The following is a 23,778-nucleotide window of genomic DNA, read 5'->3' on the forward strand; positions in this document are numbered from 1 at the left end:
TGTATGTGCCAGTGTGTGTGCATGCATTTCTGAGAAGTCCTTTTGTGAAACCTACTGGTCTGTATTTTACTGAGCCCGTAGTCCATTTAGCCTTAAAATCTGAAAGGCAAACCTTTACAATAATGGTCATGACCACTTCAGCATCTGTTTTTGTTAAAAACCACGAGTGAAAAATAAAGTGACATTATGCACAGAGAGATGTGTTGAGCTCCTCTGTGGCCTATAGCCCAGGCATGTGAAGCAATTACAGATCCATTCAGCAGTTTCTCTCCTCTGATCTGCACCGCCATCATTTAAATGGCTGATTCTGTTTTTACCTCTAATGAAGGGTACTCTGTCGCACACACAAAGCATACACCCATACACGCGAAACACACGTGAAACGCACACTTGCACATGCCGCTGTGTGTGCCACCACAGCGCCCCCTACCCAGCTGTTGTCACGTGAGTGCAAGGGCCCTAGCAACAGCGAGTGAGAGAGCGAACAAAAAAGAGAGATCCTGGCGAGAGCAGGGGAGAGGGGAATGGGTAAAGCGAGGGAGAGAGAAAGAGATGGGAGGGAGCAAGAGAGGGAGGGAGGGGGAGCCATAGAGCATTAATAAGTGATGAGTCCAACAGTGTGAATTGCTGTTAGTTAGCATTGCTGCAGCGCCGCCTTCATTTGCATGGCAGCACCGAGAACAAACCCCCTTACCTATGCCATTTCCTCTCTTGCTCTGTTTCTCCGAATCACTTTTTATTTTTCGCTTTCACTCACTTTTTTATCTATTTCTGTCACTTTCTTTTTCTCTGCGGTCTCGCCAGCATCTCAAAATATGTATATCTTTTCTTAGTTACTTTCTTTATCTTTCTTTCCTGTCTGATCTGTTCCTCTTCTCCTCCCAGCCTCCCTGGTGGCTACAGCATTCCTACATTAACTTGATCGTTTTCTTTTTTCATTGCTACCCTCTTTATGATCTCTCATGTTGCTATTCCTTCCCCTTCTATTTGATAATAATTTGTTGAAAATGGCAGCCATGTAATGTTCTGAGATATATTTAGCTGCGCCTTTCCTGCATACCTTCATCTTCTGCCTCCATCTTTGCCTCCTTCTCTGTCTTTGCCCCCCTTCCTCTCCGTCTCTCCCACCTATCTCAGAGAAGAGGGGTGTCCTCTATCTGGAGGAACTTTGGGGAAGACAAGTGATGCTCCAGGGCTCCCGAATCCTTTTTTCATTGTGTGTGTGTGTGTGTGTGTGTGTGTGTATCTCTCGCCCCCTTCACGTCTCTTTGTCTCATTATTTGCATGTATGTGTCTGTCTGTGGAATTTCTGGCATATGTGCGCACACACACACACACACACACACACACACACACACACACACACACACACACACACACACACACACACACACACACACACACACACACACACACGGATCCAGCAGCTTCACTCTGCACTTGGCTTGACTTCCTGCCTCAGGCTGATCAGCTGAACTGATTCCATTACTTACAGACCCCCCTGTAAGAGAGGGAAGAGGAGAACAGATTAGGAGGAAGAGAGGCAGATATAGAAAGAGGTAGAGGGCAGAGGAGAGACTGGAGAAAGAGAGATTGGGAATGGAGAATAGATGTCACACAGATAAAAAAAAAGGAGTACAAGAAGGGTAGGAATGGGTCAGGAAATAAGAAGGAAGTAAAGCGATTTTGCGTCTCCCTTGGGTGTGGAATAGACCTGAAATATTCCCATCTTGCCTCCCACAGCAAAAGAGAAAAAAAAAAGCAGACACAGAAGCACATACATACACACACTCAACAAAAACAACAAACTCCTGGAAGCGTAGGCAGACTAGACGAGAATTGATCTCCTCTCCCACAAGGAGAGGCTTGCAAGGGGAGAAAGAGAGAGAGAGAGAGAGAGAGAAAGAGAAAGGGAGATAGAGAAAGATGTGGAAGAATTGTTTTTACCAATGTGTGGCTCTCAGGCCTGCAGGCTCCTCATCCCTCTCACTCCCTCCTCTTTCCCTCCCAACGGCATGTTTCTCTTTATCTCCCGATCTCTCCCTCCATCAATCTCCATCTGCCATCCTCTTCCCTGTAGGGTCAGCCCCTTCTGCTCCTCCACTGCCTCCCTTCATCGCTGTGCGCCCCCTCTCCGCTGTTTTAGGTGTGTCACATCTCCACAGACAGAAGGAGAGCAGGTAGTGACTAGAAATTAGATATCAGGTAGAAAGAGCAGCATTGGAAAAAAAGGAGTGAGGAAGTGAGGCAATCATAAGAAAATTCATCGACAAAAAATTTGATAATCAATTGATCTTTCAACTCTTTGAACCAGTCTTTACACCCTTTATTTACAGGCTTGAGGCATTGTCACTACATCTTGTAGCTCGACATGCCATATATTGTTATTGTCCAGGTAATTTCGGCTTCCCAGCCATCATTTGGCATATACATGGTAGTATACAGTACATTTTCTAAGACAACTTTTATGAAAAATAAGGATTTTTTTGCAATTTAAAATCATCTTTGTTTTTTTGTTTGTTATTATATTAATCCTATATTAATGGATAGATGGTAATGGAATTGTGCTAATTGGGCGATCTAGTATGCCTAAGTATTGCCAAAGAAAGTATTGATGGTGTAAAATGAAAAAAAAAAACTATGAAAATTTTCCTGCACTTTTTTTTTTAAATTTCCATTTTTCAATGAATATATTTTGAGTTGCATTACTAAACTCCCCACGATGCGTTCTTTGGTGTCCCCTTAGACTCTGGGATGCTGTGATGGACATAATACATTATTTTTCTGACAATTTATGGACTAAACAATTAATTGATTATTCAAAAAAAGCCATATACAGGTTATTTGATGAAGGAAATGTCTGTTTGTTGCAGCCTTTAAGCATTCTGAACAAGAGGTAGAGAAAGGAAAACAATAATAGAAAACAAACATAGTGAGGAATGATGGAGTACGTTTCCTTCTTAACCAGCATTGTAACAACCACTTTCTTTACCTTCATTCTTCACCATCTCTGAATTTCTTACTCTACCCAACACCACCCCCTCCCACCCCCCTCCTCCCCCTTCTGGTCAGTCTTTCTCTCTCCAGGCATGTTGTGACAGGGTGTAGCAGTGTGTTATACAGGGTTCTACTCACCAAGTGCATATTATCCTGTAAGGCTTAATACCCAGGCTGGAACAAAAGGGCAGGCTTGGAAATTACAGCCTACGTTGCCTAGCACTCTGCACAACAGTCTGACTCGCATGAAAACACGTGTGTGAACTTTCACATATGCAGGCAGATGGCTATATATTCAGATATTCGACAGGCCAGACGTGTGCACATACATGTGCACACACACACATAGATATTACTATGCTAATTATATGGTACTGTACACTCAAATAAAATGCAGATGCTCTCTCTGAAAATATCAGCTGGACAGAGATCTGACTGTAGACTAAATCTCTAAAGGATGGTCAGCAGTGCGGCTGAAATAACAGGTATTTTGATGATCAGTCATTCAAGTCAAATAGAGCAAGGGAGCATGTCCACATCTCACCTACCTCAGTTGTCCTGTTTGTTGAGGCACTGGTTTCACAATTTCAAGATATCTCATTGGGTTCTGGGTAATTAAAATGGCCTTTTCACTTTTTAAAAACGTTTTTATGAATAAATTGATTACTTTATAAAATAAACAACAGATTAACCGAAAATGAAGGAAAATAATGACTAATGAAAAGCCCATGTGTGGTGTCATGCCCATTTTGTTTAGTTAGTGGAAATCTGTACACTTTTACACAAGAGGCAAAGCCTTCAGTCTTCTTCATTTCTCAGTCTTGTTAGAGTGATAGAGCATGTGTGTGTGGCAAGGAGCCAGGCCAGTCCTCCCTGTTTTAATAAATCTCCTTTGGATGGAGCTGTGCAGCCATAAATTGCATCGATTGCAGTTGCTCACATTGTGGCAGGAGGCACACTCACACGCACGCCAGCTTGGTTATTCACACTTACCTACGCATTCCTGAAGTATCTATACATGTCCATTGATCTCACACACACAGAAAATCACGTATTGATATTTTTTGCTCCGACATTCAGAATTACGTTCAGAGGAACACACTCATATTAAACAATAAACAGACATTTTGTCAATCAAAACACAGGAATAAGAACTGTGAAAATCTCATTGTTAACTGCCGGTATTGACTCAAAAATGATTATTTAAGAACAGAATGAAAACCAGCCTAAAATTAAGCTGAAATGCTGAAGTTTTCGTACTGCTGGAACCTCTTTTTAATCGACAGTTCAACACATCTAACTGCTAGCACCCAAAGTGTTTCAGAATAAATTTGCTTTGCTTCGGTGCTGACCTATTGCTTGGAGCTGCGTGTGTGTGTGTGTGTGTGTGTGTTTGTGTGTACAGCACATATTTCCAGTATACAGCTATTCAATGCACCTGTGTTTTACTCAAGCTCTCTCTTGTCAACACTGCAAAAAGACATTGAAACATCATGTACAGCAAACAACAGCAAGCATATTCACACAAAAACACACACACACACACACACACACACACACACACACACACACACACACACACACACATATACACACACACATTGCAATAGCATTCGCATAACCAAGCAATCTGAAATCTACTACAAACTCTGAAGTGCACTCTGTCTAAAATAACCCTTTGGGGGAACAGAATACAAAAAGACTCAGAGAAGCGGAAAGAATCAAACACTGAAATACACTCTCCTCGTCTCTTTTCCTTCCATCTCTTTCTCTCCTTCTCCCACACACACACACACACACACACACACACGTGCACATACTCTCTGTATTGACACGTAGATAAATCAGAGGCAGACCAAGCAGTCACTAATGTGAAATGAAAATGACACTAATCTGCTGTTACCATAACACACACAGACACATCTATTATTAAAACCTACAATAACTCTCTTCTCTCTTCTCTCTTTCTCTTTCTCCTCATCTGTCTTTCTCTATTGTGTATATCTCACTAAATGGACGGGACAGAGTATGTTAAAAGCTCTCATGTCTTCACCTAATTGCTGTGGTCGGGCCTTTCTAAGACATATATATTGTAGTCTACAATTTTTTTTTCTTCTTAAATCAGCGGTTTCTCTGGAAAATGTGCTCAAGTTTTTATCAAGAGGGTCTTATAGTTGAGATTATAGTTTACAGTTCAAAAGCAGCACATATCTCAGGTGAACTTTACATCACTCAAACATTTTTCTTTGCTCGGTTTGCTTGATTTGAGCAATCACAAACATATAGAAATTAAAAATCATAAATTCAGTGAATATATTGTCTTTATTGTAAACTTGTGAAAACACAAATTTTATCTGCATGTTAGGTACTTTCCAGAGTGTGGGCAAGGCATTGTATGGGATGTAAGGTTTATTTATCCTGTGCTTGTTTTTAACAAAAGATTTGTTTAAAGGGAGACTATTGGAATTTTGCTAAAAAGCAGCCACTGTGCACACAGGTGGGAATTACATTGCACAAATCAGCATGATTTGCTTACTTTGTTTTACTTTTGAAATAAAAACACTCAAATATTTTATAGATGCTAAAACACAGTGTAACAGTAGCACCCATAAAGTAAAGTCATTGAGTCAGTGAACTGATACACAGCAAAATCTATTTAGAGTTTGCTAACTTCAGCTAAGAGTAGCCACCATAAGCTACTGGTTGGAGGCTGTAGCAGCAAAACCCCTAGGTCAACAAACAACAACAACAACTAAAAGATCCATGATCATCAAATCACAATCCCCCAGCTGTGTTTATCGGCTGGAATATTTGATTAGATAACCTTAACCCTTAATAGACAGAGGGATTAGGGCTCAAAATTGAGATTCTGAAGAACCCTGCCCAATGCCAGAACACCTGCGTAGATACAATACCTAACATGCAAATGATATGGCACATTTGTTATACAAATATGTTGACTAACATATCATTTTCTCCTCTTCTACCTGCTTCCGTGTTGCTGCCCTCCACAGGTAACCGTTTCTTCCTGACCTCATTTGGCGCTCTGTATATCTCAGAAGTGCAGAAGGAAGATGCTCTGTCCACCTACCGCTGCATCACAAAGCACAAGTACAGTGGAGAGACTCGCCAGAGCAATGGAGCCAGGCTCTCTGTTATGGGTATGCAACAAGTTACCATTTCCACTCATAATAGCTGCTAAATGCCAGTCAGAATATGAGTAGGGGCTTATCTTTTTAAGTTATTTTCTTCAACAGACTCGCAAGATAGAGTTTTAGGTTTTAGTTTTTTATGAATATTTCACCATTTTGGCCAATACAATTATTTGCTTTGTTGCTGAGAGATAGATGAGAAAATCAATACCACTCTTGTCTCTGTATCGTAAATATCAAGCTTTCAAACAAGATGGTTATCTTAGCTTAGCATAAAACCATGTGTCATTTTTACACTTAACTTTTTGTACAGATTAAACAAACAAGATATAATGTGTTAGCTTTAGAGGTGCTGGTGGGCGGATTTTGTTACATTTGGACAGAGCCAGGCTAGCGGTTTCCCCCTATTTCCAGGGTTTGTGCTAAACTAAGCTAATCAGCAGCTGGCGATAGCTTCATATCTACTGTACAAACATGCGAGTGGTATAGATCTTCTTATGGAACTCCCAGTGAGAAAGTGTGTTTCCCCAAAACATCAAACTATCCCTGTAAGCATCTAAAAATCAGTTATAGGACTGGTGATTCCAAATATATATATATAATTTCTCTGATGTGTTTACTCGCAGACCCTACGGAGTCCACCCCGTCAGTGCTGGACAGTTTCCAGTCCGGTGAGGTGCAGGTGGGGCACAGTGTTGAACTGCCCTGCATCGCATCTGGATACCCAAACCCCACCATCCGATGGCTGAAGGATGGTCGGCCATTACCTGCAGACTCCCGCTGGACGCGGCGCATCACTGGCCTCACCATTTCAGACCTGAGGCTCGAGGACAGCGGCAACTACATCTGTGAGGTCACCAACAGCTTTGGCTCCAAAGAGGTGACAGGTCACCTCAATGTCATAGGTGGGTAAAGGAATGAAGAGAATACAACAGAGTAATGAAATATTAATATTAAAGTCAAGCGACCATCCCTCTCAGCACACAATAAAGCATCACTGATCACTTCATCTACCTCTCCTGACCTCTACTGTTCTACACTGACAACTATAAACAGAGCAAAAGAGTGAGATGGACACAAGTAATGAATGTGATGTCAGGTCATGGACAGGCATGCTAGAGACATCATTTAAGTTCTGTTGGCTGTGCCCTGGCCCCGTGCTGCCTACACACCACCCAAAACGACCGTCGTGTATGCCTAGCGTGAGCTTGATCTCCACGGATGGCTTGTTCCTCTGCTGTACTCTCAAACCCCACCGAGGCGTCACTACAATGACAGAGCAGAACAGCGGTGGCGCAGGCCTGTCGCTCTGTTGACCGAGGATGTGAGAGAGGAAGGAAAGAGTATCTCATTATGTTGTCTGTATGAATGAAAGAGAAGTGGGGAGGTGACACAGATAGAGAAGATTGCACACTTGTGGAGAGAATGGGGGATGGGGGAGGTGAAGAGAGGTGATGGAATTCGAGGGTGGTTGGGAAAAGGGGCTTCACCCTTAGTGGACACTGGGCAGCCTGGGCACAGGGCACATCACTGCACAAGCCACAAACCTCCTGTGACAGGGCATGGAAGGTGCGGGACACACATTTGGACACACAGTTATAGTACAGGTACTCATTGCCCGTGAAGAAAGTGTTACATATGCACATGCACTGTCACTCACACATGCATACACACATTCAGCAGCCTCCAGCACTTAACACCAGCTGCTTTATTGCTCACTGACATTTTCTCCCCTTTCTGTTTTTCTGTCTCGGTTTTACTTGCTGCTTAGCACACACGCACGCACATACACACACACACACACACACAAACACGCACACACATACACACACGCACACACGCACACACACACACACACACACACACACACACACACGCGTGCGCGCGCACACACACGCACACAAAGGCAATGGTAAAAATCTTGAGAGATAAACAACAATTTCACAATCTCAACCCAACAAATTACGATTTGTGTTGCCTGGCCAGCACAGTATAACTCAATTCAAATTGCTTCCATTCAGCTTTGCACATAATATCCATGTACCGTCTGAGACAAGCCTGTATACACGCCAAGTACTGTGCCTTCAATATTTAGGTGGTAACTTGTGAATTGGAAGGTATGACTGACGCTGCTCTACCTGGTCCTCCTTCTATCTCCAGAGCCACTGCGGGTCACCTTGTCTCCCAAGAACCTAAAGACAGGGATCAGCAGTACAGTCATCCTCTCCTGCGCCGTCCAGGGCTCCCCCCACTTTACCGTGTCCTGGTACCGTAACACAGAACCTGTCCTGCCCGATCAGCACTTTTCCATCCAGGGGGCTCACAATGAGACATTGTTCATCTCCGCTGCACAAAAGAGACACTCAGGAGCTTACCAGTGCTTTGCCACACGCAAGGGCCAGACTGGCCAGGACTTCTCCATCATACTGCTGGAAGGTGAGGACAGGAATTACCATATTGGAGTACAGTCATGAGTGAATATGTAATGAAAACTATCCAGAGTTATTATTGCTATCAGGGTAAGAGTAAAAATGAATGTTTTTGTTTTTTTTGTTTAATGCTTAAGGAGAAAGCAATTACATATGGTATACATTACATGTTTAATTACATCCACCAAGAATGCTGGAGAGCAATTATCTTATGTAATCATGCCTCTACTTCATATCTGCTTTTATGTGTCTATTACCAGGATATATGTTCGCAGTTGTGTCTGTATTTACACAAAATGTTGTGGACAAGATGTTAATGGGGCAAGGGAAACCTGATTCATTTCCATTAATTTAATGAGTAATAACAGTTTAATTGACATAAACCTGACAGCTTGACAATTGCATTGCATTTCTGTGATGTGCCAGCTATTTTAATCTCGTCAAGGAATCACAGTTCGGTTTGATTTTATTATAGACATTGAGTGCATGCACTCATACACAGTTGAGAATATGAAGACATATATATTACATGAAGAGAAAAAAACAACAAAAATCAGTTAAGAGTAACAAAGTGTTAAAACATTTTCATATGGTCATCTTAATCCTAGCACACACAGAGATTTGCTATATTGAGTTACACTTCATGATATCAAGTGCTACTTTTCCGTAGTATAGTGATTTAGTCTCTTATCAAATAATACCCATAATGCTGATTTAAATCCAAACCCACTAAATTCACACCTTACATCTCTTGTGTCATTATTGTTTCTCAGACGGCACACCCCGAATCGTCGCTTCCTTCAGTGAGCGGGTGGTAGTCCCCGGTGAACCATTCTCCTTGATGTGCGCTGCCAAGGGAGCGCCTCCTCCCACCATCACCTGGACCCTGGACGACGAGCCTGTGGCCCGGGACCTGTCGCGTGTCAGAACCAGCCAGTACACGCTGTCCGACGGCAGCACTGTGAGCCATGTCAACGTCAGCAGCCCGCAGATTCGCGATGGAGGAGTGTATCGGTGCGCCGCACGAAACTCGGCTGGTAGTGCCGAGTACCAAGCGCGCATAAACGTAAGAGGTGCCTGTCTACTTTTCAATATCAGTCATACAGAGGCTTCTCATAGCCTGACCCCTACCCCTGCCCTGACCCATATCCTATCCTGTACCCTTCTATAACTCTACCTCTATCTCTGTATGTGTGTTTGCCTTCTCATAATGACATTTTTAATTTTTCTTTTTTTAGTCAGTTTTGTTTCTCTAGCAACCCATAAAAGTTGTCTCTCTCATTCTGTCTTTTTTTTTTGGAGCCTGTCTCAAGCTTACTGTCCTGTTGTCTAACTTATTGTAGCTCTGCACATGTGCCCATGTGAACACACACATACATAAAGAAAACAAACACACGTATTCATCCACCTACTGTAGCTACTTGTATGCAAACTCACATCACGCACACACAGACATGTTTGCAGGCAGACAAAATGTTAAAATAGAGAGACTGCAGTTGGACATATGGAGAGAAAGAGCGGCTAAAGGAACTGAAGTGAGATTAAGGCAATGTGAGACACATGAAAGAAGAAACTTTAGAAGAGACAGAAACAGATGGTCAGAGACGGAGAGGAGAGAGAGAATAGATGAAATGAGAGAATAGGAATGGAGAAGAGAGGACTGGAGGATCGCCAGTGTCTGTTGGGGGAGTGATGGTGAACTCTGGTGACAGGACTGGTGATGTCACTGTCGTCGGAGACGACAAAGATGAGGAGTGACACCGATGGACAGAGCTTTATCGCTGTCTCTCCCTCTCTCTTTTATCTGTCCTTTGGTGAGATGTCTAGTTGTGACATGTGAGTCTGCTCTAAGCAGACATGCCAGAATGATCATGGGAGTGAGAATGAACCCCATTGCCAGAGAGCTTCAGCTCTACATACAACACAAACTGACGCAAATACAGCCAATAAGCACACGTACATGGACACACATGCAAGACCACACATGAAAAAGCAGTAACACACTGCAATGTTTATCCACTCACTGAAATGTGATACACTCAACTTATCCTATTCAGTGAGGGTCCAACAGCAAAGATACTGAGCCACACAGACTTAGTTGAACACATATGCACGTGTATACTGCAGCTGTGTTTGTGTGAGGGTGCGTGTTGGCGTGTGTGTGTCTGTGCGACGGCGCTACTGAATAATACATCTTTGACTCGTCAGAACCGTGACTTCAAAGCTCAGCTCACGCTGAGAAAGGGAGGAAAGAGAGAGAGAGAGAGAGGGTTGGAGGGCTGGAAGGAGAGACAAAACCAAAGATAGAAGATGAACAATGGTGAGAAGGTCAGAGCAGAAGTGACGGAAGATTGAGTGATAGCTCCCAATGTCTTCCAATAATACTGAACACATTTTGTGTCTGTCCGACTGTCTGTCTGCCTGCCCGCCCACAGCCTTCAGTCTCTGGTCTTTTGGCAGTGATTCATGACCAACATACTGAGGCAGTTAAGCTTCATTTCTGTTATATTTTTGTATTTTTAGGACATCATCCACATTAATTTTGTTCCAGTTGGTCCACCAATTACCTCTCGTGGCCACTATAGCTCACACTCACTTCCATTCAAAATGGCCCATATAGCATGACCTTCATAGAGTTCTCAGATCAAATGTTGACAGAGCACAAGTTCACTTGTTATAACGCAAAGAAAAGCTATGTATTAGTTCCACTATGCAACCATGGAAAATGCACAGTACTTTGTCCATGCCTTGAGGTGAATAAAAAGTGCATTGCTAACATATGGACACAGACAATCCATGATTACGTTGTTAAGCCGATGAGCCCTGCACCGGAGGCCTGCAACAGAACTAAGATCCTGCAGGTCCTGCAGCACCCAACACAAATGTAGCAGGTGCAGGATCAATTTACTGTAAAACAGTCAGGAGTGCTTGGTCGACATGAATGAAAATTCATGTATGAAAATATGATACTCCATATGCATGGGTGTACCCATGCATGTAAATGCGCTACCTTCCAGTAAACTGAAAGCTTCTAAATACTAAAAAGTACAAAATAAAGTTAAGTGTCAGCTTAGTTTTTCTCATCTTTTTCACCCACTGACTTTCCCTCTGTCTGTTTTTCTCTCTTTTTTTGATTACTCATGTAGAGGGTTACATGAAATGTCAGTGTGTTTAAATGTCAGTAACATTAAATAAAATTGCTATCGCTAATCCAGATCGACCTGTAAACAATAACAACATCGCTGCTGCTCTGAAGTCTGGCATTCCTGTATTTCTGCATCTAGTTAGTGTCAGTTACTAGGGGAAACAACTTGAGCTACCTGTATCAGTGAAACAGGTGCATGATCTATAACATTTTCATCGACTTTTGGTTCCCCCTGCCTGAAGTGTAATCTTTTTAACTTTCAAAGGCATTTGACGAGGCTTATTTTTAGTTCACGTCTTATAAAGGTTGCTTAATAAACAGCTGAGTAACTGTGTTTCTCTACACTTAAAAATCCAAAAGACCTACATGTGTCTGGGATGGGCTAAGCAGATTTTCAGCAGAAAACAGTCGTGGGTGGGTTGGCCTGAGTGGTATGTCGCATCTAGGCAATAGTGGTCAGAAACTTTGCAAGTGTGTAGGTGCTTCTCCAGAAAAACCCCAGAATTAAAGCTGCTTTTTAACATTAAGGCGAGACATTCTAAGCTCTCTCTCTCTCCCTACACCCCTACATGCTTTTTTTCTCTTCTGTCCCTTCCCCTCTCCCCAACTCCCTTCCCTATCACCCCTCCCCTATATTCCTAAAATTCCATGACCTGCTTCTGACACCATCAACTAATGATCTTCTTTTTCCTCTCTTTTCTACCTCTGGTCAACCCATCTCTTCATCTCTCTCCTTTTGCCCATCTCTCTCTCTCTCTCTCTCTCTTGCTCTTCCCCCCATCAGGTCCTCCTAGGATTCGGCCTATGAAGAACATCACTGCAGTGGCAGGAAGAAACACTTTCATAAATTGCCGTGTGATTGGGTACCCTTATTACTCAATCAACTGGTACAAGGAGGGACTTCTGCTGCCTGATAACCATCGCCAGGTGGAGTTTTCCGTACACTTGCTCAAAAACATTAAAATAGCTCAGAACTTATTTTCCATACAGCATTGTATAACACGAATGTCCAATCTGTAGGTGCATAAATCCTATCCTATACATATACTGTGCATTGTGTATATAAAGTCTTGTTTAAAGGCTGTTTCAGTAATCCTTGACCAGAATCTGACCATATAAATGACTTTTTTTCAACAGATCATCTGGCCCTTTTTACAGCTTTATGCACAAAATATATATCAAAAACATGAATACCTTAGAATAAGTTCTTGTCTGGTGTTAGCCTGTGTCCTAGAATACCTGTGAAGCAATTTGGGAATAATAGTGGGGAAATCTTTTTGTATCACAAATTCAACCTTTTAGAGTGATGCAAAACTTTTACATTTCATGAAACATTTCACATGCGATAGTTTCACATAACATAGGCTATTAGACATTTATGCTCTCATGTTTATATAACCAAAGCGCAAGCAAGCATTTGAAAAAATAAGTTGAGTTTCATTGTCAGATAAACAATGGTAATGACCACTGACTTCTATAGTCCCTGTGAGCCACTTGTTATTGTATTGTATACTATATTTTACATTATTCTATGTTTTGCTAACATTTGATTCATCAGTAGAGCAGAAAAGATTTCCATTGGATTCTACCTGTAAACTCCCCAACACACACAAATTAAGGCACGAAGCAAATCAAGGGGACTTCTTTTTGCAGTGCTGGCCACGTTTTGATCTTCGGATAACCTAATTTTAAATTCACAGCTCTGTAAACGCATAAGGAGACCAAGCATGCATCATATCTGCATGTAACACTCCTGATGTCTGTTTAGGTGGTGTATGAGAATGGGACTCTGAAGCTCAGCGACGTTCAGAAGGGGATGGACGAGGGGGCCTATGTCTGCAGCGTGCTCATCCAGCCACAGCTGTTCATCACGCAGACTGTTTATGTCACTGTCAAAGGTCAGTCACAGGGTTGAAATGATTTAAATGGATAACTTTGTTGGAGAGTTTCACAGGTTTTTACTCATTATTTTCCCACTTTAAAAAGTCACGTATATGTCTCTAAAAACATACATACCACAAGAGCACACATAATCTTGTGTGTTGTGTGGTGTAAATGGTATATACCTATTTGTGTTTAGGATTTGTGCAAAAAGATGAATATATTGTATGTAAAATAATATAGAATTGTAGTTTATATCCAGCTTTGCTTTACTGTGTCAGAAAAGTGAAAAAATTATGAATGTAAAAGACAGTGATTGTAAGACGGATGGAGAATGAGTAAGACTGGTTTGGAGCAGGAGGGTGCGAGTGTAACAGAGGGAGAGGAAAGAAGAAAGCTGTATGCATTGCCTCTAATAACCCCTGATTAAGGGGCGGAGTGGCGTAGTGTGCTCTCTCAACCACTCAGCAATTACATAGAGCAGGAGTGCTATTGTATAAGATTTGTGTGTGTGTGCGCGCGCGCGTGTGTGTGTGTGTGTATTCTGCATGTTACCCTGTGTGTTGTTTTGCTATGCTGTCTGCAGCGATAGCATGACATGTTTGTTTTAGGAAGTTGTCGAGTGTGAGTGTGGGTTGTTTGTCTTTCAGCTTGACAATATTAGATGAGTGAAATTTGTGGTACTCGGTGGTCTTCGTAGTGTTTCGCTGCACTGACGTGCATGTGCATGTACACGAGTGCGCTTGTGAGTGCATGTGCATGTCTGTACGTCTATTTGCTACATGTGGGTGTAGGTATGTGCTTGTATGAATGTGTGCTCGTCATGTCTCTGATTTAATTAGATGAATTTTAACGAGGCCCAGATTAAATCCCCCAGATGTCTCAGCTGTAACCCCCCACCACCACCACCTTCCTCCCTTCCTCCTGCACTCCAAACCACCGCCATCACCTCCACTGGTCTCCATGGCAACGCCGTTCTTCCCCCTGTGGATGGGGCTCTAATTAGAGCAGCTATTATGGGCTGGCTTTAGCAGGGCAGGGCGGGGTGGAGTGGAGGGGGTGGTAGGGGGCACAGTCGGCTGCAGAGTGGGTAGTGGGCTAGCAGGCCAGGCTGCTTTGTCTTCCTCCTCTGTTTCCTTCTCACTCCACCTCTTCTCCCTTTAAATCACTCACCCCATGTCCTCTCAGTGCCCCCGAAACTTCAAATCTGTGTGTGTACCCATATTTTCCGTGTGTCTTCATATCTGCTTCAAATCTCTGTCTTCACCTTTTACTCGCTTAACTCATTTAAACAACCCTCTGTTTTCATTAATCTTTTTTCTTTATTTCCATTTCCTCTTTGTCTTATTCTGTGTTCTTTCTATCTACCTTTAATTTCATTGTTGCCTTTCCTTGCCAATTTCTCCCCCACTGTCCTTTTCATCATATATTTCCTCGACTTGATCTGCCTGTTATATCTGTTTTACTTATCTTCTCTTATCTAATTTTACTGTTTTCCCTTCTATTACTTTGCCTCTACTACATTTCTATTTTCTCACCCTTCCTCGCTACACATCTTTTACTTGCTTTCCTTCCGTCACCTCTCTTGCTCACTCTTTAATGCTCTCCTTCTGTACCTCTCTCAGTTCCTCCACTGATCCAGCCATTTGACTTTCCACCGACTTCCATTGGTAAATTGATGTACATTGCCTGCGTGGTGTCGTCTGGAGACATGCCCATTCGTATCACGTGGCGCAAGGACGGGCAAGAGATCGTGCCTTCCTCGGGCATCACTATCGACACTAAGGAGTTCATGAGCTCCCTCCAAATATCCAAGGTGTCGCTCAAACACAACGGCAACTACACTTGCATTGCCAGCAATGATGCTGCCACTGTCAGCACAGAGAGGCAGCTCACAGTTACAGGTAAGAAAAAAAAGGTTGTGGGAAGACAGAGAATATGAAAGTTATTTTTAGAGAGGGTTGAAGGAGAGAGGGAAGGGGTTATTTTAAAAGAGCACTACAGTGATTTAGTATTGCACTTCAATAAAGTATGGTCAAAAATGAAACAGCAGAGGGTGATATATCCTTCCTTATAGTCCTTGTTATGGGTTACGCTCAAAAAACACTGGATTTTTCACTTCCCATTATGCAACTCCACGGCATCTTTCATTAGGCCCTCCTTGCCTAATAAAAACCCACATATTTAAAATTCCACAATGTCCAGTTTGTAAAACAAGCTTTCTGTTAAGCTCAGTGACTTAGCCATTTTTTTCAGAAAGAGACTCTACAACTGTTTAACAGGTTGGGTAGTACTTACCGTGACTAGTACACAAGTAAAATTAGCAGTGATGGAATGTAACACATTTAAACAAACATTTACTCAAGTAGTGTACCTAAGTACAATTTTGAGGTACACGTGCTTTACTTGAGTATTTCCATTTTATGCTTTTTTTTTTTCTGCTCTACTACATTTCAGAGTTAAATATTTATTTAATTTTTTTTTTTTAATTTTAAAAATCAAGATTTTTCATTAAAAATGTAATACATTTATAAAATGTAATTTTTATTGAAGATTACACCAGTGGTTCCCAAGTGTTTTGGCTTGTCTATCTTTACAAAAAAGCAGTGTCTTTTTGGGTCCTTTGGGCCTTTTTGAGATGAGTTGTGAGCAGCTTCACTAAAGGGCATTTCCCCTCTAAGCCTTTTTTTTACATTGTTGTACTGGCAGTTTTACTTAAGTCAAAGATCCGTATACATCTGCCACTGAAACTCATGTCGCTTTAACTGGATCCCATATTTATTCCATTTCACCATGATCAACACAACCAATGAAAAGTTTATTTAGTGGCACAACAGTACCAGTGGTGAAGTTTTGACTGAAATATTGTATACTGGTCATGCAGGAAACATTGAACATGGTTCTAGTGTGGGGAGCTTTTTGTCTTTGTTTCATTTCCCCTCTTGTCTTCCTCCAGTGCCTCCTCGGTTTGTGGTGCAGCCCAACAACCAGGATGGGATCTATGGGAAGGCAGGGATCCTAAACTGTTCTGTTGATGGATACCCTCCTCCCAAGGTCATGTGGAAGCATGCCAAAGGTACTCTAGGTACATAACCCATCTTTCATTCTTTATCTATGTACTGTGATGTGTCTCTGTCTGCTTTTCTCTGCCCATTGTAATAGTCATAGGTCCATACTCTCCAAAGTAAATTCTCTCAAAATTCAAGTGTTGCAAGCTACTATAACATTATCACCTGTCCCCGTTGTTATCTCTCTCTTTCTGTCCAGCGGGTATTGGTAACCCACAGCAGTACCACCCTGTGCCTCTGACAGGGCGTATCCAGATCATGAGTAACGGCTCTCTACTCATCAGACATGTCCTGGAAGAGGACCGTGGTTTCTACCTCTGTCAGGCCTCCAATGGGGTGGGCTCAGACATCAGCAAGAGCATGGTTCTCACCGTTAAGAGTGAGTATACTAACTCACATAGGATAATTTATCAGAGTATGACTTTCTCACAGCGAAGATGACTGCAGCGAGGCCATCTAGGATGCTCCAGTGCTTCTGCTTTATCAGTCTTCGTGCACACACAATCGCTAACTATGTCAAACCAATGAGCCAGCTCGCACTACTCTCCCTGCGCTCTGTGGACATGAGCACTCACACATACACACTCAGTGATAAATTGGTGGAGCAAAGGTGACCATGGACATAAGAGCGAAACAATAAAGACCAGCGAGAGAGAAGGGTGTGTGTGCGTGTGCACGCGCGAGCGAGTGTGTCCGCGTGTTTGCGATGGGCAGTGAGAATGCAAGCAACTGAGCGATTGATCTTTTGACTCTTGGGATCTGTCTACAGACAATCAAAAACACTTTGAGCTTAATAATTATCTGCAATCAATCTCTCCATCCTGCCCTCGCTGTCAGTAACATGTAAATGCATAGGGAAAATGTACATGCATATACACACACGCAGATTGTCAGCATCCAGTAGGGCGTTATGCGAGTCCAATATCCTTTGTTTCATGCAGTACACTGACCTTAAGAAACAGCTGTACTCACAGGAGAGATGTTAACGCTTAATTTCTGCCACCTTTTGACCCCTGTTCACACAGACATATATAACCAGGTACACCTAAATATATCTACTAGTTTCACCTTGTTCGGCTACCACAGGGTTGCCCCTCTCTCTCTCTTTCTCTGTCTCTCTCTCTCTCTCTTTCTGCTGTTAGTGCTGTTGATTGAACTGTTCCTCTTCTCCGCTTCCCTCAATTCGTCTGTTTCGCTCAGTGGAGAGGGAGGAAAAGAGGAAAAAAGGGAGGGTGAGATGAATAAGTGATGAAAACAAAACAGCAGAACCCTCCTCAGATCGATATTGTGTGTATGCGTGCAAATGAGTGTGTGTGTGTATGCGTGTGTGTGTGTGTGTGTGTGTGTGTGTGTGTGTGTGTGTGTGTGTGTGTATGTTGGCCACAGAAGATTGAGAGTGTGAGTGATTTAGTGTACACAGTGTACACGGAAGGTAGAGTGTATCGTTTTTGCCTCTTCATTCACCTAGAGCCCTATGTTAACTATTGGAGAATGAGGGAGGAGGTTTATTGACTTTACCTCATTGACCATAGCTCTTCATTACTCTACTGCAACTCCGAACTCCACCTTTTTAACTGCCAGCTGTCCTACCCTTCTCTTCTCCGCTCTTTCACTTCGTTCTCCCTTTCCACTTAAACTCTGCTTATTATCCTCTTACTCTTTCTTTTCCCCCCCCTCTCTCTATTTTATCTGCCTCTGTCATCTAATATCCCTCTCATCAATCTGTTTACTGTCACCATTTCTCTCTGCGTCCCCCCATTTTGTCCTCTCATTCTCCTCATCTCACACTCCATTTCCCTTCTCCTTTCAGTCCCAGCAATGATCACCAGTCACCCCAACACTACAATGGCTAAGAAGGGTCATGTGAAGGAGCTGAACTGCACAGCCAGGGGAGAATGGCCCATCATCATCCGCTGGGAAAGAGGCGACACGGTCATTGACCCTGACCGCAACCCCCGATACTCCATTACCACCAGTCCCAATGAGAAGACTGATGAGGTGTTGTCTACACTCAAGGTAAGAAACACTTACTGTATATATGGCAAAGCATCTAGTTGTTGAAATCAGACAGCAGTTTGTTTATGACTGTTACTCAGTTGACAAATGGATAGCCTCCAATTTTCTCTTTTTCACTTTTCTCTTTCATCTGTTTGGGCTCTGAGTCAAGACAGAGAGCAAAAACTACACTCTGGTGTGTTGTATGAACTTCTGTATTTTCATTGCCTGAGGTGCGTAGAAAAGGGAGATTAGAAAGAATCCATTTTTATATCAGCTCTTGTGTTCAGGGCTCTGAAAAGGCTGGTACCAATCATGGCCAATCACATCAGTTTTTCTAATTGTTTGACATCTGTGTTCTTCCTCCTATACTGGCGGTTTGGTAATCGAGTCCAGACCAGCAATCACCCAGGAGGAAAATCTTTGCATACAAATGTGAATATACAGCAGCCGAAAATATGATGCCAAGAAAAGATGATGTCTCTTTTTCAATTAAATCCATGTTTCTGGACATGTTGAAGGATGCCATGTAATGATTCATGGCAGCGACAAGTCTCATATCTCTACTGGATTAAAAAATTATTTGCTTCAGGTGATAAGTTTGCCAGACTCATAGGAAAACAGAGACGATGCATGCAGCTGCTGCAGCCTGGTGATGCAGTGTATTTTGGATTATGATACTAAGAGAGGGTCACTGGTGACAAGTGGCACTGAAGGAGCTTGGTGATGCAGAGGACCTGAATCAACTGTGTCCAATGAGCTCTGAGTATGTCATCATCATCAAACCAACCAACTGGTTTGATGTGCATGAGAGAGCACAGGAGCTTGTGTGTGTATTTTTCACAACATTTAATCAAGGTAACACCAGTGGGGTTTGGCATCTGTGACCATGGTTTTTACAATGTGCCCGTCTCAACGTAGAGACTTCAGATTGAACACGTACTTTTCTATCACTTTCAAATTATTGTACAGGTAGTTATTTGTGACCGGGGAAAACTCAAACACGAATCTCTCCTGCTGGTGTATCTACTGGTTAAAGAATGTATCTTTTTAAAATACAGGCAAAGCATGCTTGAATGGGGACTATGTGGGTACACCTTCACTAACTAAAGTGACAAAAATTGCTCAGAGGATGTGTTGGGCATAATGTACTTTTGACACTTTTCAAGCAGGTGGGTAGAAAATGGTGCAAAAAAGTGAATCTTGACACCAAGAAATGCAGTATACCAATGGATTGGTGAAACTTCCCTTATTGCACCTCACACCAAAATACCAAACAGGCAGGTTAGAGGAAAAACTCTCACCAGGCCACTTCTCCATCACAAAGCTTTACACAATTTGCCTTCACAAAGATAGAGCTGTTTGTCTCTTTGACATTTCTCTTTCTACCTTTCTCCTTACAGCTAAAGCCAGCAGAGCGTGAAGATTCAGTCTTCTTCTCCTGTCATGCAATCAACTCTTACGGAGAAGGACGAGGCCTTATCCAGCTCACTGTGCAAGGTAACTTTTCCTGCACAAATGCCTAAATTGTACCATCTCCTCTTCATATTGATAAAAAGTACGCGAACCTGCTTTGCCCTGTTTCCATCCAAAATTGTCTCTTTTTTGCTGCTACTTTCCCCTCATTTATCTTGCCTCCCTCCCCTTGTTCACTGCTTCTCTTTTAAATCCTCAGAGCCCCCAGACCCTCCAGAGTTGGAGGTGCGAGAAGTGAAAGATCGTAGTATGAATCTCCGGTGGACACAGAGATTTGATGGAAACAGCGTAATTACCTCCTACGATATTGAGTATAAGAACAAGACAGGTAAGTTAAAAAAAGTATATTTCTCATTTTAGAAAAGACGAAGATACAAAAGTGAATCTGACAGTGGAGTAAAAAGCTAAGATGTTGGTACTTCATTTAGTTTCTTGAAGCACTACAGGATAGTGATTGACTGTCAACTAACTGAATAATTTTACTTTACTTTTGTAGGAAGATTATAGGGAAAAATAAGACTTCATATTAAGTAAGATTGAGAAAATACAATACCCCAAATATATCAAATATGTTTTTTTAGTTGGGAAAATGATTGCAAACTGTATAACTCAAAATGAAAAACAACGCTGCACTATTATTCTCGTCTTCTTTGTCAGATTCCTGGGAGCTGAAGCATGCCACTCGAAACATCTCCCCCACCAACAATCAGGCCAACATAGTGGACCTTCACCCTGCCTCTGTCTACAGCATCCGCATGTACTCCTACAACGCTATAGGGAAGAGCGAGGCCAGTAAGGAACTCACCATCAGCACAGAAGAAGCACGTAAGTGTAGTGCTAATGTAAATGGGAGCAAATCAGCTCTTAGTCACTGTGTCCGTGGTGACACTGACATCTGTCCTTGAATACACAGTTTGGACTGATGATAGATGAAGATTTACCTCAGTGAAACTGAGAAAAACTCCTTTGTAAACAAGAATAGTTTAGGGTCACGAGACAAGTAACATGAAAGCCACAGAATGTTTTCTCCTCAGGAGCAAAATGCCTCCACCTCAACCCCCATGTCTCTCTCTATCTCTCTGCAGAGCCTGATGGTCCTCCCATGGATGTGATCTTGCAGCCTGTGACCTCTCAGAGTATAAGGGTCACATGGAAGGTAAAGCATTAGAACTATTTGCCTTTTGAACAGCTATGTACTTCAACAAATATATATATATTTTTTGTAACATTGCCTTATCTCACTTTATCACGTTTTGTTGCTTGCAAGTCCTGATTCTTTTTCAATGTATTAAGTTTGCGAAGGTACCCGAATTTAAACACTATATGAATATGAAAAGATGAGTCCAATGTGAGTGTTGTCTTTCCTCATTTCATCCATTAGGCTCCCAGGAAAGAGCTGCAGAATGGCGTGATTCGCGGTTACCAGATCGGTTACAGAGAGAACGGCCCCGGCAGTAACGGCCAGTACAGCATCGTGGAGATGAAGGCCACTGGAGACAGCGAGGTCTACACTCTGGACAACCTGAAGAAGTTCGCCCAGTATGGTGTGGTTGTCCAGGCCTTCAACAGAGCTGGCACAGGGCCCTCCAGTTCAGAGATCAATGCTACAACACTGGAAGATGGTGAGAGTCACAATAAACAACACATGTACAGAATATCTTAGCGTGCATGAAAAGGGATTTTTGGCCTCTTGGTCTGTTTTTTAGTGTAAATGTGGACTACTTAAGTAAATACGTTAAACAGCAGGTTGCATTATATACAGTGGAAAAGTAAAAATGTCAGTCCCATTAAATACCACCTTCAGCCTGCTTTGGCTTTGATTCCCAGTTACCGCACTTTTCTCTCTTCCAATTGTTTTTTTTGCATTCTCAAGAATGAATGTTGGCTGCAGGAATTAAAAATGTTTTTTCAGAAATATCAAGGACACACAGTCTCAAAGACAGTACACATTCAGCAGCACTGCAGAGAGGATTGAGTGATGCATGTGCAGTGAGACATGTGGAGTTCTAGCCAAGCATCCTGATGGCTAGGGGGCAGATGGGCTAAAAGTTGAGTGAGTGAATGGATGAATGAATGAATGAACTAAAAAAGCACTTACAAAGCAAAAACCTGCTCCCAGGCTTAACAATCCTACATTTAGAATTTTTTTAAACCGCATCTGGCTACGAGTACGCAAGAAAATGCACATGAGACATTATCAGATTTGTTTTTCATTCAGGTACGTGCAGTAGTAGCAAAATAGGAAAAATGTTCAACAGTTCCAAAACTTGCAGTCATAGGAAATCTTTTTTTGTTTTTCTGGATACACAACTCTACCCAGGTCTGGGTGTAAAGCAGTAAAGCACTAGGACAACATACCACTGGACTTCATTTAGTTTGTTTGTGGATCAGTCTTGTCTTCCAAAGGCTATAATTTACTAAGCAAAATAACTTTTCCTTTTATTCTTTTCTTATAAAGCAGTATTTTCTAAGCAAGCTGCAATCATTGACTTTTGGCCTTTCAAGGTGCAGAAGAAATCCAAAACAAGTTGACAGCTTTTAAGATAAAAAAACACAGATAAATACATCTGCAAAAGAAAAACCTCTGAATTCTTTCTCTCAAGAAGCCTCTAAATATTGTACTTCTTGTACTCTTGTATTCGCTCTTTGTTCTTTAGTGTTGAGCTGCAGTTTAAAAAAAACAATCTGCACAGTGTACATGAAAACATTTTTTTTCAGTACATGCCATCTCTCTTAGTCTCTATCATACGTCATCCACATTTGACTGAGTCCCCCCTCCACAAAGAAAAAAAAAAACACACACACACTTACACACTTACACACCACAGATACACACACACACACACACAGACAAACAAATACACACGTCACATACATACTTGTCCACCCAGTGAACAGTTGGCTGAGGTCCATTGGTCCAGAGCAGACAGAGCCCTCCAATTCTTCCGTGTGGCTGTCACCGTGGCGACAGTGATATTGATGGCCATTATGATAATAGTGATAACAACAAGCATACTAAAAATAATTATAATTAGCTTGTCTCTCTGTCTGTCTCTCTCTGTCGTTCCCTCTGCTAGCTTCCTGCTGTAATTATCCACAGCTGAGCGCATTGTCTCTCTGCTCCCTCTTTTCATCTTTTTCTGCCCTTCCCTTGCTCCCCTTGCTTTTAACCCTCTTCCTCCCTTCCTCCCTCTCTTCCTCTGCCCCTCAACCCCCTCTCCTCCTCCTCTGTATAGCCCCAGTCCAAAAACTGCCTTTCATTAAGTTCCTGTATTCCCCATCTTCTTTTTCTCCAGACGTATCTACTTATTTATGTAAGTTTCATTTACACCTTAGCTTCCACTGATTTATTAAACTTTGTTTGGATTTATCGGCCTTCCTTCAACTGTTTAACCTTACAAAGGCCAGAATACAGACAGTTTGGAGGCACCTTTTTGTTCACATCCTCTTTCAGTTCTTATTTCTCTACTCGTAAAGATGTGACTGTGAAGGGAGGAACTGGGCTATGTTTTGATGCCTTCTAATTATTTAAACTTGGAGCCTAAAGGTTTATTCATGCAATACCCAGTCTCAGTTTTCTAATCCTCCTTTCTCCTCTCCCTTACTTCCTCCGTCCTCCTCCCCACCTCCTCTTC

General features: G+C 42.3%; 1 protein-coding gene across 3 annotated transcripts in view; it reads left to right on the forward strand.

Moving 5' to 3' along the window:
- The window catches only part of LOC120792115 (Down syndrome cell adhesion molecule-like protein 1 homolog), an 81,473-nt gene that overhangs the window by 39,951 nt on the left and 17,744 nt on the right, over nt 1-23,778 (forward strand). For 2 of the 3 annotated variants that reach the window (XM_040131163.1, XM_040131164.1), the window contains exons 2-16: nt 6,012-6,158; nt 6,776-7,054; nt 8,310-8,585; nt 9,352-9,651; nt 12,508-12,650; nt 13,492-13,621; nt 15,230-15,508; nt 16,561-16,680; nt 16,872-17,051; nt 18,483-18,688; nt 20,071-20,167; nt 20,343-20,471; nt 20,801-20,968; nt 21,229-21,299; nt 21,525-21,765. In XM_040131163.1, the coding sequence (XP_039987097.1) occupies nt 6,012-6,158; nt 6,776-7,054; nt 8,310-8,585; nt 9,352-9,651; nt 12,508-12,650; nt 13,492-13,621; nt 15,230-15,508; nt 16,561-16,680; nt 16,872-17,051; nt 18,483-18,688; nt 20,071-20,167; nt 20,343-20,471; nt 20,801-20,968; nt 21,229-21,299; nt 21,525-21,765 (2,766 nt within the window). Of the gene's footprint in view, nt 1-6,011; nt 6,159-6,775; nt 7,055-8,309; nt 8,586-9,351; nt 9,652-12,507; nt 12,651-13,491; nt 13,622-15,229; nt 15,509-16,560; nt 16,690-16,871; nt 17,052-18,482; nt 18,689-20,070; nt 20,168-20,342; nt 20,472-20,800; nt 20,969-21,228; nt 21,300-21,524; nt 21,766-23,778 lie in introns of all 3 variants that reach the window. The other variant, XM_040131162.1, reaches the window with a different exon arrangement.

The sequence above is a fragment of the Xiphias gladius genome, chromosome 7, assembly GCF_016859285.1.
Source record: "Xiphias gladius isolate SHS-SW01 ecotype Sanya breed wild chromosome 7, ASM1685928v1, whole genome shotgun sequence".
Classification (NCBI taxonomy): Eukaryota; Metazoa; Chordata; class Actinopteri; order Istiophoriformes; family Xiphiidae; genus Xiphias; species Xiphias gladius.